This window comes from Mesoplodon mirus (assembly GCF_964341445.2).
Source record: "Mesoplodon mirus genome assembly, chromosome: 12".
NCBI lineage: Eukaryota > Metazoa > Chordata > Mammalia > Artiodactyla > Ziphiidae > Mesoplodon > Mesoplodon mirus.
This window is the reverse complement of record NC_138988.1, coordinates 68,856,511-68,874,193: the sequence shown is the minus strand read 5'-3', so window position 1 is coordinate 68,874,193 and position 17,683 is coordinate 68,856,511. Positions and strand designations below refer to the sequence as shown.

The 17,683-nt window shown below is 37.6% G+C and overlaps 1 protein-coding gene across 3 annotated transcripts in view; it reads right to left on the bottom strand.

Moving 5' to 3' along the window:
* The window catches only part of MAPK14 (mitogen-activated protein kinase 14), a 72,179-nt gene that overhangs the window by 43,980 nt on the left and 10,516 nt on the right, over nt 1–17,683 (bottom strand). For all 3 annotated transcript variants that reach the window (XR_014295550.1, XM_082639030.1, XM_082639029.1), the window contains exons 2-3: nt 7,808–7,937; nt 851–909 (exon numbers count right to left, since the gene is read on the bottom strand). Coding sequence is in view for 2 of the 3 variants with exons in the window: in XM_082639030.1 (XP_082495156.1) it covers nt 851–909; nt 7,808–7,937 (189 nt within the window). In the remaining variant the exon portion in view is untranslated. The remainder of the gene's footprint in view (nt 1–850; nt 910–7,807; nt 7,938–17,683) is intronic.

Genomic DNA, 17,683 nt, shown 5'->3' with positions numbered 1-17,683 from the left:
ATGAGGCTCACCATTTGTCCCAGTACAGAAATCCAATACTTTAAAGATCAGCATGCATTTCCCACACACAAGCAGGATAAAAGAAATGGAAGAATCTATATGGAACCAGGACTCCACTACATTTCTTTTTTTTTTTTTTTTAATTTATTTATTTATTTATTTATTTTTGGCTGCGTTGGGTCTTCGTTGCTGCATGGGCTTTCTCTAGTTGTGGTGAGCGGGGGCTACTCTTTATTGCGGTGCATGGGCTTCTCATTGCAGCAGCTTCTCTTGTTGCACAGCATGGGCTCTAGGCAGGCGGGCTTCAGTAGTTGTGGCACGCGGGCTCAGTAGTTGTGGCACGCAGGCTCAGTAGTTGTGGCTCACGGGCTCTAGAGCGCAGGCTCAGTAGTTGTGGCACACGGGCTTAGTTGTGCTGTGGCATGTGGGATCTTCCCAGACCAGGGCTCGAACCCGTATCCCCTGCATTGGCAGGCAGATTCTTAACCACTGCGCCACCAGGGAAGCCCACCACTACATTTCTTGATATAAACATGTCCCTTTGAAAGCTGGGACAGACAATTTGAGAATAAAAATCATGGTCAAAACTCCCTATACTCTTCTCTATGGAACTGTTGCCAGGACCCACCACTGTGTCTCCAAACAGGGCACAATGTGCCTGAGATGATGAAAATACAAATTTACACCCCCCAAAATATACATCTTCTGTATCCATTCCCCATTCCACAGAAGAGTTGGATGACAGGAATAAAGAATCTAAGTCTGATAGTGCTAAGTGGTTCAGGAGCAGAAATGGGCTGCTAATCTTTAACCTCTAGCAGAGGAAGGCAAACACAAAAGATTTACTCACACATCATTGAATTCCTCCAGAGACCTTGCAGGTGTGAAAACATCCAACAGACCAATCACCTATAAGAAAACATAAAAATCAAACAGTAAATAAACACTTGAACTTATCCAACAGGTCTTAGTTATTTTAATAGGAACTAATTCCAAATCCTGCTCTCATTCAATAACATTTCATTATCATACACTTAATAACTCCAACTTATTTTTTACTCAAATTATGCTTTTGTTTTTTACTTATTAAATGTCACTTTTCATAATAACCCATTTTACTACTAAAATCTTCATGTCTTTAGAATTTGGTCACATATAGCCATTAGCTTATCAGGAAGCAAAAAGATTTAGGACTCTTGACTCACACATGCACTGATAGTCTAATGAACAACAAACAGAAAAAAGTCATACTTCTACAGCTGTTATAGTATCATTTTTCTTTTTAAAATATATTATTATTCAATAAAAATTACTATATAGTCTTCAAAACTGACATTTTTAAAGCCCCAATATATCTTCTCAGAATATTCTTGGTATTATTCTTATAATATTCTTAATATTAAGATTATTAATCACTATCAGGTATTTAGATCAGACTATAAAAATGAAAAAAAAAGCTATCTTTATACAAGGATAAAGCAAAGAGCTACTTAATACTCAGTAATCCATGGTCTTTGAGCAGTTTTTCTGGTCATGAATTTACACTGATTAATTTAACATCCTCCCCTTCCCCAGTTCCTCCTAAAACCCAGACCACTCATTTCCACAAAGCTAGGCACTAAGAAGGCAAACAAGACATATAATTCATGTGTAATATGCTCAGCAAGATTTAAGGGTATCTGGAAATGAAACAAACAAAAGCTAAATGGGCTTCATGAAAACTGACCCATGACTGTGGACTCAGTAAAATACACCAACACTCAAAATATTATCATGGGGGCTTCCCTGGTGGCGCAGAGGTTGAGAGTCCGCCTGCCGATGCAGGGGACACGGGTTTGTGCCCCGGTCCAGGAAGATCCCACATGCCGCGGAGCGGCTGGGCCCGTGAGCCATGGCCGCTGAGCCTGTACGTCCGGAGCCTGTGCTCCACAACAGGAGAGGCCACAACAATGAGAGGCCCACGTACCGCAAAAAAAAAAAAAAAAAAAAAAAAAAAAATATATATATATATATATATATATATATTATCATGAAAAAGAGCACTTTTAATTAGAATGTTACACCACTCATCCAAATATCAACTTTTGGGATTCCTTGGTGGCACAATGGTTAAGAATCCACCTGCCAACAAAGGGGACATGAGTTCGAGCCCTGGTCTGCGAAGATCCCACATGCCGCAGAGCAACTAAGCCTGTGCACCACAACTACTGAGCCTGTGCTCTAGAGCCCGCGAGCCACAACTACTGAGCCCGTGTGCCACAACTACTGAAGCCCACACGCCTAGACCCCGTGCTCCACAACAAAGAGTAGCCCCCACTCGCCGCAACTAGAGAAAGCCCGCATGCACCAACAAACACCCAACTCAGCCATAAATAAATAAATAAATTTATAAGACAAAAAAACCCCACAAAAAACCCAAAACCCCTACACAAATATCAACTTTTAAAAGTAATTTCAGGGGCTTCCCGGGGCTTCCCTGGTGGCGCAGTGGTTGGGAGTCCGCCTGCCAATGCAGGGGACACGGGTTCGTGCCCAGGTCCGGGAAGATCCCACGTGCCGTGGAGCGGCTGGGCCCGTGAGCCATGGCCGCTGAGCCTGTGTGTCCGGAGCCTGTGCTCCGCAACGGGACAGGCCACGACAGTGAGAGGCCCGCGTACCGCAAAAAAAAAAAAAAAAAAAAAAAGCAATTTCAATTATACAGCCTTAACCCAAAAGGGAAACAAACTAAAAAAAGGCCTTGGAATTCAAGAAGAATAGCTTTTCAAGTCTTTGCATCTTATTCCAAAGGAAAGGTACACTTATCCAGACAACCGTACATAAGAAAACGAAAATTACCTCTAATTGTACTACTGGTTATAACTATCATTAACATTTTGAGATACTTTCTTTGATTTTTCTGATGTACATAAATTAAATCAGGGTTATACTATGCATACAGTTTTATATCCTGCCTTGTCACTTAACAAATAATGATTATTCTCATGTCCTCAAATGTTTTTCAATAATATGTTCTATCACTTGTATATACCATAATAAAACCAATTTCCTATCTTTGGACATTTAAGGAACACTGCAAGTATATGCGCCTATGCGTGCATGCGCGCATATATACATCTTGTATTTTCTTCCAGAGAATAAATTTCAAGAAATAGAATAACAAGATCAAAGGACATCAATATGCTTAAGGATCTTAATACTGTCAAATTGTCCTCCATAAAGATGAGGCCAACTTACATCCCACCAATAGTGTATCTATGACCTTATAATAGCTCTGAATAGTGCTTTAAATTAAGTCAAATCATTTTCTTTTTCCTTTCCCATCTAAATCATAATTGTTCTCCTTGAGTTTGATACAGTCCTGGCTTAAGACCTCTGGTCTTTTTAAAAATTAATTAATTAATTAATTTTTGGCTGCATTGGGTCCTCATTGCTGCGCGGACTTTCTTTAGTTGCAGTGAGCGGGGGCTACTCTTTGTTGCGGTGCGTGGGCTTCTCATTGCAGTGGCTTCTCTTGTTGTGGAGCATGGGCTCTAGGCATATGGGCTTCAGTAGTTGTCGCACATGGGCTCAGTAGTTGTGGCTCATGGGCTCTTGGGTGCAGGCTCAGTAGTTGTGGCACACAGGCTTAGCTGCTCCATGGCATGTAGGGATTTTCCTGGACCAGGGCTTGAACCGGTGTCCCCTGCATTGGCAGGCAGATTCTTAACCACTGCGACACCAGGGAAATCCCAACCTCTGGTCTTTTGATTACTACCCCCTACACCCTCTTGTACTTCTGATAGCTGACATCTAGAAGCCAATTTTATTCACCTGCTCCAATATTTTCTAATCACTGATTCTTGTTATTTGAGATGCCCCATCTTCTCAACAAGAAAACTTTAAAACAATTTACATTGTTTTACATTATTATTTGAATTGTGGCTGTGAAAATATCCTCAGATCAAAATAAAATTAAACTACTAGAGATCCAATTTACACAGGATTATTCATGCAAGGGTTATCTCAAACACACTAAAGTGAAACGAGTCCAAGCATTTTAAATAAAAACTCCCATTTCAATCTGAAAACACAATAGGTATCTTAGAACCAAACAGCTGTAAATTTGAACCCCCAATCAATCTGTGACTTCTTAGACCCATGAGCTTCTTTCTTTTACATTCCAATAACCCCAAAACATGGGATGTTGCTGGGCACACAGCAGTTCAATTAATATTTGTTACAGAAATAAAAGTATCTTCTCTGAGCCTCATTTTCCTCAGATGAGAGACACGTGTATATCATTGCTTATTTTCATAGTATTTTGGGGAAGATTATGTAGACTGATCTGCTGTGGATTACCAAAATAAATCGTGACCAGAAACTTCAGAGTTTTATAATGAATTGTAAAATACAAATCACAGAAACAAACTATTTGAAGCAGCTACTTCCAGTAACAAAACATGACATATAAAGCTAAATTCAACTATTCAGATGATTAAAAAGTATGGCTTCAAGAAGCACAATGACTAATTTGGAGAAAAATAATAGAACAAAGCATATTAGCAAATACTCTATCAAATTTTAATTTCCTTAAAAGGGACACATTTTATGACATTAAAGCCACTCATGTTACATCAAAGTATTTTTAATTTTTTGTGGGCTTTTACAAATATCCCTTCTCTATTAATTCTATTTATGGAGTATTAATCATAAGGAAAATACTGTAAAACAGAAGTTTCCCAGCATTAAAATAGATTTGGGGAACATTCCATAATCGATTCACTTCTCATTTCTTAAATGGAAATTTATTTTTAATTTGTCATATTTTAGCCTATTTCATTACTCCATCTGCCATTATATGATTTCAGACGCTTTAGAAAGTAACCCAGGAATTAAATATTTAGAAAAGATGGCTATAGTATAAATAATAAGCAAATATCTCTGATGACTGTCCTACAATGACAAACAGAAGTCATATATCTTTATTAAATTGGTACACACTCACAAAACACTTTAAGTCAGTAACCAGTCAAAGACAAAATTTAATGTATTTAACACAAGCACACCAAAACAACCACTTGTTCTATCATGGTAAGATTAAATCTAAGGCCCCCAAATAAAATTTATGAAAGGAGTCCCTTAATCACTAAAAGTTTTTTTTAATGTATAGCTCTCCAGGCCCTTAACTGTACAGTACCTACTCAGACAGCAAAAGGATGCAGCTAGCCAGCTGCTTCCTTTTAATCTTTCCTTAGACCAGGTGTCAATGAGATCAAGGTCAAAAATTCAGTCAGGAATGGGCCAGGTAAATTTGTTCAGAGAGTAACATCCCCTAGCTCCTATAACCCATATGAAAATTATATATCTGTCATTCATTATCACTAATAAAAGAAATAAAATGAACTACGGATTGTAAGTCAGAGGCATTTTTGTGTAAAAGATCACATGTGCATTCCGGCACCTAAAAATTCTATTTGCTACCAATCCTTACTTAAGTTTTTCACGAGTTTTAAGTTGCTGCTGCTGCTGTCTTTGGAGTCTTGGCAGCTAGCTAAAAGTTAGACAGTGGCCCAAAACAGTCATTAAAGAAGAGGAAGAAAGAAAAAGAGGAAGAGAAGATAAAGGAGAGGAATTCCTCTTAAAATCCTCGATTAAACTTACTTGAAAGTCTTGGTTCTTCACCTGGTAAAAATACTTTTACACTGTACATACCTAACAAGCCTTTGTAGAACAGACTGAAATTCCGGAATTTTTCTACATTTAGTCAAAGTCTTCTGGCCCCTTCCCAGTCCCTCTTCAAACATTTGTCAACAGAATGGAGAACTATGAACATTCAGCCATCTGCCTCCTTTTGTTCAAACAACAAATCACCATCTAAATACAGGTGACCCTCTACATCGATACAGTGAAAACCTAAACATTTTAATATAAAAAAGACTGCTATTAAGCAAACTGCTTATAAAACAATTTAGATAAATTAAATTAAAATCCTGTTTTCCTAATACGGTCAGTCCTCTTTAAAGTCGCATAGCCTTTCCTAAATTAAAACAATTGTATCCCATCACTGTGGCCTCTTCATGTCTACAAATACAGAATGGCTCAAATGCAACCAGCCCAATATCACGTAAGACATATTTCAAAGTATCTCATTACAGAAAATTAAAATATAGCATACTAAATAAGGTTTGTTGCAATGATCACTAGAAAAGCCAAGGCATGGATTCAGATAACCCAAAATAATTTTTGCCCTAAACACTGGCTTAAATTGACTATGAAATAAAGCAGAACAATAAATTACAGTGCTGGTAATCTTCTACAGTAGATGTTCTTAAATTAGCATAGACCACATCAGTGGGATCCTGGGGCCTCCTGGAGGTGCTTTGGGGTTCCATAAATGTTTGGCTTGCATTGCATTTTCAAAGTATTCTTAAAAAGCTATGACAGTATCTTTGTCGCATTTATTAACGTGTAATGAAAAACAGCATACACACTCAACTGTGTTAAAAGCCAAATGTAAACCCATCAGTTAAGTTGCCAGACCACCTTGATTTTATGCAAACTTCGGAATAAAGATTCTCTTGCCAGCTTTCTCCACATATCTCAACTTCTTATAAACATGTCACTGATTAGGAAGGGTGCAGCTCTGCACTGAACTTTTTAAAAACTCAAGTTTGCACATGGATGCTCATATAAAAATTATACCTAGGAATGGAGATAATCTGTGGAAAACAGGATGTTCTCAATAGTATGCAATTTAAATATGAAAATAAATAAGCTGCAGCTGTGATTACAACAGCTTAAATTCCAAATTTAAGTCACAATGTTCTCAGTTTAGAAAAAATTTGTACTTCGTGAAACAAATGTATTTTAATACATTCTTTTCTTACTATGAAGAAAAAAAAGTTCAATTACTGAAACAGAAAAATATCTGAATAGCCAAGTAATAAATTGAAATATTGAATTTTTTTTCTACACAGTAACTACCAATAGGGTCAAATAGTTCTAAAATCTCTATGGCCATTGTTTCTATAATGCTACAAATTTTACAGTTCCTTTCATACAGCAATCACGTAAACCCTTTCTAACTTGATTTTGAAATTCAGGAAAATAAGTGTCCTCAGTCAATTGTTTTTTCACTTTCAGTTAATATTCCAACTGCATCCATTTATTTATGCTATTAGGATTTTTAAGCACTCCTTTGCAGGACAGCATTGTTCTCAAATGTCCAAACTTATAGACAAGAAAACATTATATTTAACTTAAACAATGTCTTTGTCACATTTATTAAAATCCCTGAATCTAGAAAAGCTGTCTTCTAAAAATTAAAAGGAAAAAATTATAATATTAAATTATCCAGAAAATAATACCCATCTTTGATAGGACATTCAGTGAACCTAAGGCACTCTTCCTCAAACTTCTCCACTGAGGAAACCCAAAACAACACAAAATACCATGGATTCCCATATTCTGATAATATAGTCTTAAGTGAACCAAGTAGAGAATATGAAACTTCTTTGTAATATTTTCTGTTAAAAATCCTTGTGAGTTGTGTTTTATCTCACAATATTCATTTTTATTAAAAAAATTTTATATGCTTTCCCTCTAAAAATCTTAAGGTAAAACTGGAACTCCAGGAAGATGCACCAATTTCATCCCAAGGCTTTGAGTATCTACCTGACATAATGCAGTGGTCACTAATACCCCAGTACAAGAAGGACGGTCCAAAGTTTGATGTACTCTAATGCATTTCCATTCGCAGTAATTAAAACACAATTTTTTCCAGTCTATTAAAGAGCAGAATTTATCCTGCCTTGAATTATTAACTTACATTTTCATGTTTCATATGTTTAAGTAACCGCAGTTCTCTGTAGGTCCTTTTGGCATGAATAATGGACTGAAATGGTCTGGATAGCTTCTTCACTGCAACACGTAACCCAGTTTTTGTGTCAAAAGCAGCACTAAGGGGAAAAAAGAACATAAAAAGCTCATCATTAAATGTTCTCTAAATATATTAAAATCAGTATTTATAAGGCTATTTCATTTCCAAATTAAATGGGTCTCTAACAAATTTTAAAAGTATAAAGACAAAAATTAAAATGACATATAATCCCACTATCCAAAGTAATCTATTAATTATTTTTGGTGTTTCCTTCTTGTCTTTTTTTCTATGCATCTAAATCAAGGATCAGCAAACTTTCCATGAAGGGCTGGATAGTAAGTATTTTAGACTTTGTGAGGCTTAGGGTCTCTGTCTCAACTACTCAACTCTGTGCTTGGAACTGGAAAGCAGCAGATAGTAAATTTTTAAATGAATGTAGCTATGTCCCCATAACACAAAAGCAGCAGCCACCTGATCTAGATGAGCCAACAGACTGGTACACAAAGAGCTGGATTCTGTCTTTTTGGCCTAGGCCTCAGTGTCACCTTGCCACCAAATGCTGCCTGATCAGAGGCCTTGGAAACCACCATGTTTTCAGGACAATGAGTTGGCAAAAAAATTTCTTGAGCACCTACAAAGTATTTGTCACTTTCTAGAAGCTGAGATACAGTCGGAATAAGTCAACATATCCCTGACCTCAGGGGATGGGGGGAGAAGGGAAGAGCAGAATAATAAAATAAATTTCAAACAGTGATGAATGCTATGAATAAATAAAATAGAATAACAGGATAAAGAGCGACAGAAGGCTGGTGGAGTTATGCTACATTAGCTAGGATGTCTGAGGAAGTACATTTGAGCTGAGGGAAGTGAATGATAAGAAGGTAGCGGGGCTTCCCTGGTGGCGCAGTGGTTGAGAGTCTGCCTGCCAGTGCAGGGGACACGGGTTCGTGCCCGGTCCGGGAAGATCCCACATGCCGCGGAGTGGCTGGGCCCGTGAGCCATGGTCGCTGAGCCTGCGCATTCGGAGCCTGTGCTCCACAACGGGAAAGGCCACAACAGTGAGAGGCCCGCGTACAGCAAAAAAAAAAAAGTACAGCAAAAACAAACAAACAAAAACAGAAAGTAGCAACCATAAAGATATAGTGGAAAAGAGCCTCAAGCAGAAGAAAAAATATTATTAACATTTAGTGAGTCTTTATTATCATTCCCCAGTTGACAGATAAGGAAACTGAAGCACAGAGAGTATAAATAAATTGCCCATGGTCACAAAGCTAGAGAGTGACAGTGCAGGAAGTCTGGATCCAGAGCTCACACTATTAACTATTTTCCTATGCTGCCTCTCACAAAAGCAAGTGCTGGGGACACAGGTTCGTGCCCCGGTCCGGGAAGATCCCACGTGCCGCGGAGCGGCTGGGCCCGTGAGCCATGGCCACTGAGCCTGTGCGTCCGGAGGCTGTGCTCCGCAACGGGAGAGGCCACAACAGTGAGAGGCCTGTGTACTGCAAAAAAAAAAAAAAGAAAAGAAAAAAGAAAAAGAAAAAGAAAAGCAAGTGCAAACAAAGGAAAAATAAAACAGAGGTATAAAAAATATGGTATGCTGGAGTGACAAAAGAAACATGGCCTGTGCAGGTGGAGCACGAGGAGCAAGGGGAGCGAGGAAAAGAATGAGGTCAGAGATACAGGCAGAGGCCAGATCATACAGGACATCTACAGCAAGAAATGATGTGTATTCTAATTATTTTTGGAGACTGTTTGGGCTAATTCTATCATGTCTCATCCTGTTTATCTCCAGTCTCTAATGGGTACATCCAAGGCTTTTGGATCATCTATTCTCACCAAACTCTCTTTCCCGTATGATTCTGGTTCCAGAAGTTCCCCTCCCTTCGCTCCCAAATCCTTACCCTATGTCCTTGCTCTTCAACTCCCAATGTGTAATAAACTCCTGTAAATCTTCACTTCTGAACTTTCCTCCATCTCCTTGCTTTAACTGAAACCAGGCTGTACTTTGAAGACACTACTTCTCTTATAGCCGTGCCATTAGAGTGGATTCTCACTCTCATATCCCACGTACCTCACGGCTAGCAGGTGGCGTAGATGTCCTCCTTGCCAACTGTTTCCACTTCCAGAACATAACTTTCCCTTTGATTTACACAAGCTCCTGCTCACAAACATCTCTCCCTCTCTGTTGCTGTTATCCACTGACCTGGAATTTTCCATCTTAAAGTCCTATCTTAAAGTCTCTCGCCCCTCCCAACTTCTATCATCATTCCTGGCAACTTCAGCATCCAGGCGGAGGGCACGTCCAATTTCCTGGCCTCCTGTGTGAACCCATCCTCTTCAGCTCTTCACCTCAGAGTCTGCCTGCCTACCCGCAGGCTGAGTATTTTCCCCTCTCCTCTGCTGGGAAGCCTGTTGGGGCCTCTTGGAGCAAGGAATGCCATCGGGTTTCTAGCTGACATGCCTGCAACTGAGTGTGCAAGTTCAATTCAGTGGAGAAGAAAGAAGACGCCCACTTGAGCCACCTGTCCAAGTCATTCTCCGCGCTAGCTTTTCAGTAATAAAGTACGTATTTTTATCTCTATTTGACTCCTGTATCTATTAAGCAAAAGGCAAGCTAGGATTAATCAGTACCCTACAGACCCCAATAATCACAATTTATTACTGTATGTTTATTTACCACCCAGCAGAGTGGTTAAATAAGCACTGGGGCTTTGGTATTAGACTCTGGATTTTAATTCCAGTTCTGCCAGTTAGTAGCTATATAACCTTGAGGGGGTTAATTAAATTCTCTCGGCCTCATATATAAAATGAGGATAACTTTTTTTTTTTTCTTTTTTGTGGTATGCGGGCCTCTCACTGCTGTGGCCTCTCCCGCTGCGGAGCACAGGTTCCGGACGCGCAGGTTCAGCGGCCATGGCTCACGGGCCCAGCCGCTCCGCGGCATGTGGGATCTTCCCAGACCGGGGCACGAACCCGTGTCCCCCGCACTGGCAGGTGGACTCTCAACTACTGCGCCACCAGGGAAGCCCGAGGATAACGTTTATATCTAATCTGTCCGATGTTTGTTAGGATTAAATGTGATAATTTTTGCAGTAGGTTTAGCAAAGGGCCTGGCCATGGTAAATCTCAAATATTAGACATAATAATGTCTGTGTTTTCCACTCATCATAAGCACCTTGAGGGCAGGAAGTGTCTTCTGTTTTATTCAGTATTGTATTCCATAGGTCTTAGCTTAATGCCTGGCACGTGGTCCATTCTCAATAACTGCTTTACAAAAGTATAAAATGAAATATGAAAGAAAAACTTCAACTTTATCATTTGGCCCTCAATTCTTATAAATTCAATAGCATCCAACGAAAAACTGATATTAATGCTAAAAACTTACATGTGTGTTGAGTGTTTATTATTGTTAGGCATTGGCTTTAATCTTTATATGAAGGAACATCTTTATCACAACTTTATAAGAAGACATTATTATTATTCCCATATTACAGATGAGAGAACTGAGGCACCGAGAGGTTAACTACTGTGCCCACACAGACAGAAAATGGCAGAGCTGGGATTCAAATCCAAGTGGTGTGTTTCAAGCATGAACTCTTTAACCATAACAGAAAAGCAAGTTCAACCTAGCCAGCAGTTCAGTCCATTTTAAATAGATTCTAATCGTATGGACTCTGTTTCTTTTCCAAAATGCATCCACTATAATTAATTGCATTTCATAAGGAAAAAGTTTTTCCTGTGATCTTACATTGAACTCAGGATAGTATTAATGAAAAGTATTTCATAAGAAATAACTTTCACTCAATATACATTATCAAGGGGGAGTTTTTAAGCCCTAAAGTTATACTATGACTCTAAAACACTAAAGGAGTCAATGATGTAATATCTCACAAATACCAAAATATCACTTCCTAAGCATTTACTGAAAAATCTCCTGCATGAGATTCTTTGTGTATACAAAAGAAACATTAAACATAGTACCTGATATCAAAGAACTTAACCATCTAACTGGGATGATGAAACATACATGAAAGCAAATAATGCCCAATAATACAGTGCAACTATTACACTTTTTAAAAAGTTGGGTTCAAAAATATGTAAGTTGGGTTTAAAAATATAAAAATATATAAGTTGGGTTCAAAATACATAAATGTTCATTGCAGCCAGTTCACAAGAACAAAACTAGAAACTACCTTAATATCCAATACAGCAGAGTTTAAACTATGGTACATTCTCATGTACCATATACTGTAGCCATTAACAAGACTCTCCACATACTAATATGTACTTGTTATACTGCTGATGGGAAAGAGAACAAGTTTCAGAAGTAAAGAATTATCCCCATCTGTGGGGGAAAAAAATGTACACTCATTCAGATATATACACATAAGCAGAGAATAAATGTCTAATATACTCAGGACTTTTAACACTTTTGCTTTTTAATGTATATTTTTCTATCCCGACTTTTTAAAAAAATGAGCTTATATCTTTTAACAAGGTTATTAGTAAAGTTAGAAGCATAAGTCATCTGTGCTTTTCTGTTACCCTAAAACAAACAAAAAGAGGCATGCTTTCTAACTTTCATAAAACCACTACTGACAGGTATATTTCCTTTGAATGATCCTTACATAGCTATACTCAAAGTATATAAATAAATTTGTACCCACCTTACCTAAGCCATAAGAATTTTCTATTTTACTAAACAATCATTCACAACAATTTCAAACATATCTGAACCACAAACTACTCATTCTCTTATTGATGGGCCTTATATTCCATTCATTCACATACACAAATAATACTAACACTACTACAATGGACATCTTCACTCACATTGCTTCTTCCATAATTGCATGATTTCCTTAGAAGAGACTAATAATTTCTACTTCAAAGGACACATATTCCCACCTTTTAAAATATACTTTACTTACAGAAGAGAGCAAACAGGAATTGTTCAGAGAAACTGCTCTGTTTGTTAGTTAGTAATCCTTATGCCAAAAGTTGCTAAAGCAAAGAATATATGATCCATCCCCTCCCCCACCTCTTTAAGCATTTAACTTGCTCTGACCTAACCTGTTCTATCAGTAATCAAAGCAATATTTGGAGAAAGAGGAAACCACATATTTCATCCTAAATTGAACATTGTAATTACCCAAAGCAGAAATTCCTAATAAATTTTTAAAGATCATCTGACAAAACCAACTGAATACTCAGAGGAGAAGAAATTCAAGTTATTGAATACCTGATCATACCACATATTATTTGGGAAACATTTCATTCAATCCTCATAACTTTGTGAGATAGTTATATTTACTTTCCAAAATAAGAAACTAATGGTCAGAAACATTAACAACTCACTGAATGGCATATAACCCATATGCAGTGGGATTCAGACTCAGATCTGCCTAATTTCAGTGCTCTTTTTCCAGGATGCCAAGCAGCCTGAGATAAGGACAACCCCAGCTACTGGCTTTGCCTTTATTATTACACTTACTAGTATTACAGTTGGGAAGATTCCTCTTAATCACATTTTAAAAACTGTAACTACAAATTAAACTGTTTTCATGAGCAACATCATAAAATGGAATTACCTTTATGAAGATCAGTTTCTCCAAACTATTGAATAAAATCCAGGACACACTGCTCAATAAGTTTTTCCCCCAATTGTAAACTCATAAAGTTCTAAAATTAATTCATACTTTATAAAAAACATTGCTATGGTAAAAAAAAAGTAAAGGGAGAAATATAAAATTCATTAAAAACATTATAATATTAGACTGTCATCGTCATGTATCTACTGTTGACTGTAAATCCAGCGCCTAGGACAAAATAACATTCATTAAATAAAATTAAATGTTTTGTTATACATTCATACCAGCCTCCTCTCTCCCTGAAAAAATAGTGGCTTACTAGATTCTTAATATCCTAATTGTAATTCTAAATTTACTTACTACCCTGCTTTATTTCACAATGGATTTAAAGTAGCCTAGAACTATATACCTATAACTTGACATAAGAATAAATGATTAGGGGAAAAATAAACAAGATAAATAGGAAATTATGTATGGGTGAGGTTAGTGCAAATGTTTATTGTGAGGTCCTTTCTAAATACCTGTTAGAGGTGGGCCCCAAATTTGGCTCTGAGCCCACTGAAGCCATCACAAAGAGAATACAACCAGTTAAGACATGAATCATAGGAACCATATAATAAAAACAAAGCAGGTACTCAGAGAACTGAAGAGAGGCATAATTACTCCTGTAATAAAACCTGAGAAGAGTTCCTCCTGTGTATGTTTATGAAGGAGACACTGTACAATGTGGTAAAAATGTCCTAATCAGCATCCTTACACAATTATAATAGTGGGTTTCAGATGGTTCTTTACTTAGAGCATCCATCAGTGGAGACTGTTTCATAAGGCCAAAATACAGTTCATTAGCAAAGGCAGGAAGGAGAGGACAAAACAGCATGGCACACTGCTCTCTGACAGACTTACTTAATCCAAGAGGAAATCTTAAGTGTTTCTAGAAAAATAGATAATAAGCTCCATATTCCTCAGACAATCCTCCAAAGATGATTTCCATCAACTGAGCTTTTGATAGATATAGAGACACAGGGACTTTGTATTTATGCTCCATGACTGGAACCTGGCTTGGAGAGTGTCTGTGTTGCAAGGTAAAGGCAGATCAACATGCTGAGTGAGCAAAGCAAGAGAGACAACCTCTTAAGAAAGGAGAGATGCTGCCTAACCAGGACAACTGCCCACGTCCACAGAGCATCAGAGTATAAATGCCTGCATCAGGATTTTTCCTCAAAAAACAATTTGGGTTTTCCCCAACAAAATGAAGAATGAGCAATCACCTGGCAAGTATCTGAGTAATTTGTGGGGATCATAAATGATTTTACAATTTCTTTTAATGGTCATAGACAACTTCTCTAATCCTTGAATGATGTTAAGAAAAAACGAACCATCAGTAATGGTTAAGAAGACAACACAATTTTATGTATTTTTGGAAATTAATGGAAACATTTATTTTTTTTTAAACTTTATTTATTTATTTATTTAAATTTTTGGCCGCGTTGGGTCTTTGCTGCTGCGTGTGGGCTTTCTCTAGATGCAGTGCGCGGGCTTCTCATTGCAGTGGCTTCTCTTGTTGGAGAGCACAGGCTCTAGGCACGTGGGCTTCATTAGTTGTGGCACGCAGGCTCAGTAGTTGTGGTGCACAGGCTTAGTTCCTCCGCAGCATGTGGGAGCTTCCCAGAGTAGGGCTTGAACCCACGTCCCCTGCATTGGCAGGCGGATTCTTAACCACTGTGCCACCAGGGAAGTCCCAATGGAAATATTTAAATATATTAAAATCCGTAGTTACAACGAATTAACAAATTGTCATTAATACATTGAATTCATTAAAATATCTACATGGAGATAAATAATTTGCAAAGAGATGACATCTCTTCCCCATATAATTTGAAGCTTTTTTCCAATTGAATTCAGGTTAATTGATAACAGTTTTCAAGGGTTTCTAAATAACTAAGTAGTTCAGATGACTAACTTTGAACTTTCTCTTTACCTATAACAACTTGACAAAAATATCAGCAAATACCATACTGGAAATATTTTTCAGCACATCTCTCTCTACTACAGAAACCTACTTTTTCTTTCTTCTAAATTCAGACAAATGTGCAAGTATCACTGTACTTTTGATGCTTATGCTCTGCCCCTCCATTTTGGAAACAATGTCATGAAAATAAAGGCAACTTTATGCAAAAACAATAACTCAAGTTTTAATTTGAGAACTTCAAAAAATATTCTTTAGAGTAGCAAGGGACTTAAAGTTGACTTTAAAAACTCTTACCATTTGAAACATTGTTAGCTCTCTTTAAAAACCTTTACTAACTCTCAAAATCTTGTTTGAATGTCTACCTTACACTTTCATGTTTAAAATAAATCACAAAATGATCTACCTGCACTATATATAGTAGTTTTAACTGGAATTCAATTTCTTACAATAACACTTCCATATTGATAGGAAGAAAATCAGATGTTATTAATACAGTTGTTACAAGTACGCGCAATATGACCAATCCCCAGCTTTTCAGTTTCTAAAAATTCTTCTCAGAGATGAAAAAAAACACAAATGACACACGGAAAACCTTATCAATAGAGAAGCAGCCTGGAATGAAAAAAAGAGTCATTTAATTGATCACTTACCTTGCCTTGCAGAAACTTACAGTTCAAGAACTGATAGGCAAATTCAGTATTTTCATGAAAATCTCATTCAGATAGAAAAATGTATTTGTGATAGGATTTATTAGGGACATTAGCCATGGGGCTGGCACTCAGGGAATGGCAACATATATGCTAATACTTGCCATTCCTAACTAATCTGATCCAATTCCTGCTGCAAAAGCTTCTAAACTACTGGAACAAAAATGTTTTTCACAACTGCTTCCACTTTTACTAGGATGATGAAAACTAACATTCAAACAATGTAGAAATTCACTTAGGCATACAATCTGCTCAGAGAAAGACCAAAGCAGGAGTCACAATGTCTTTTATGACCTACCCGCAGAAGTCACACTCCATCATTCCTGCCACAGTCTATACTTTAGAGAAGTGAGTCACTAAATACAGTCTTCACTCAAGGGGAGGAGAATTAAAGCACCACCTCTTTAAGGGAGGAGTATCAAATAATTTTCACATCATTATTTTTAGCAACTTGATTTTTTTTTTTTTTCCCGGTATGCGGGCCTCTCACTGCTGTGGCCTCTCCCGTTGCGAAGCACAGGCTCCGGACACGCAGGCTCAGCGGCCATGGCCCCCGGGCCCGGCTGCTCCGCGGCACGTGGGATCCTCCCGGACCGGGGCACGAACCCGAGTCCCCTGCATCGGCAGGCAGACTCTCAACCACCGCGCCACCAGGGAAGCCCAGCAACTTGATTTTTAAAAATCAAAACACTGGAAAATATCTTGCTTACTTTTGGTAATACTAGATAGTACTTTTTTTATCGCTCTAGAAAAAAACCCTCTGAAATTCCACTTAACAAAGCTACTTTTACATCCTAGTGAATGGTCTCTGTTTGCAGTATTTCGATGATCTGATCTCAAAAAATTCTGTTAAGCATAAACATAGGCAGTCTGACATAGAAAAAAGTAAATCAGTAGTGAGAAGATTTCAGGTCTAGCTTTGGTTCTGGAACTTCCTAGCAAGTGATCTTGGCCAAAGCTTCTACGAGCCTGTTTCCAGATCAATAAAATGGGGGTGTCACTAGCTCTGCTTATCTTACAATGCTGTTTTGAGGCTCATATAAGATAATTATGTATAAGTACTTTATGAACTATAAAAGACAAGTAGTAAATGTTCCAAGTGGAAATGAACGTGCTATTATATAATAGTTTCATGATCAGCTTCCAGCATGGGGTTTATCACATAGTAAATTCTCAACATATATTTTTAGATCTCTTACTCTCAAATTTGAGGTTGAGTATATTTCTGAAATAACAGTAAGATAGGGCAGGTTATTAAAATATAACCAAGGACCCAAATCCTTGATCATTTGTTGTCATGTTACGGAAAACTAAAATATCGTTTCCTTTCAAGTTAAAATGCACATTTATTCAGCAGTTAATGGATAGGATCTAGGAACTACTACAATCAGAAACATAATGTAGCCAATTCTTTAGACACTAAACTGAAAAAAAAGGTATTCCTGTATATATTTGTTTCCCAATTTAGACCTGGAAGGAGAGCAGAAGCTATAGTTTATTTATCTGTTTATCTTCAGGAACATAATGCAAGATTAGTAAATTTATACCAAAGCAGATA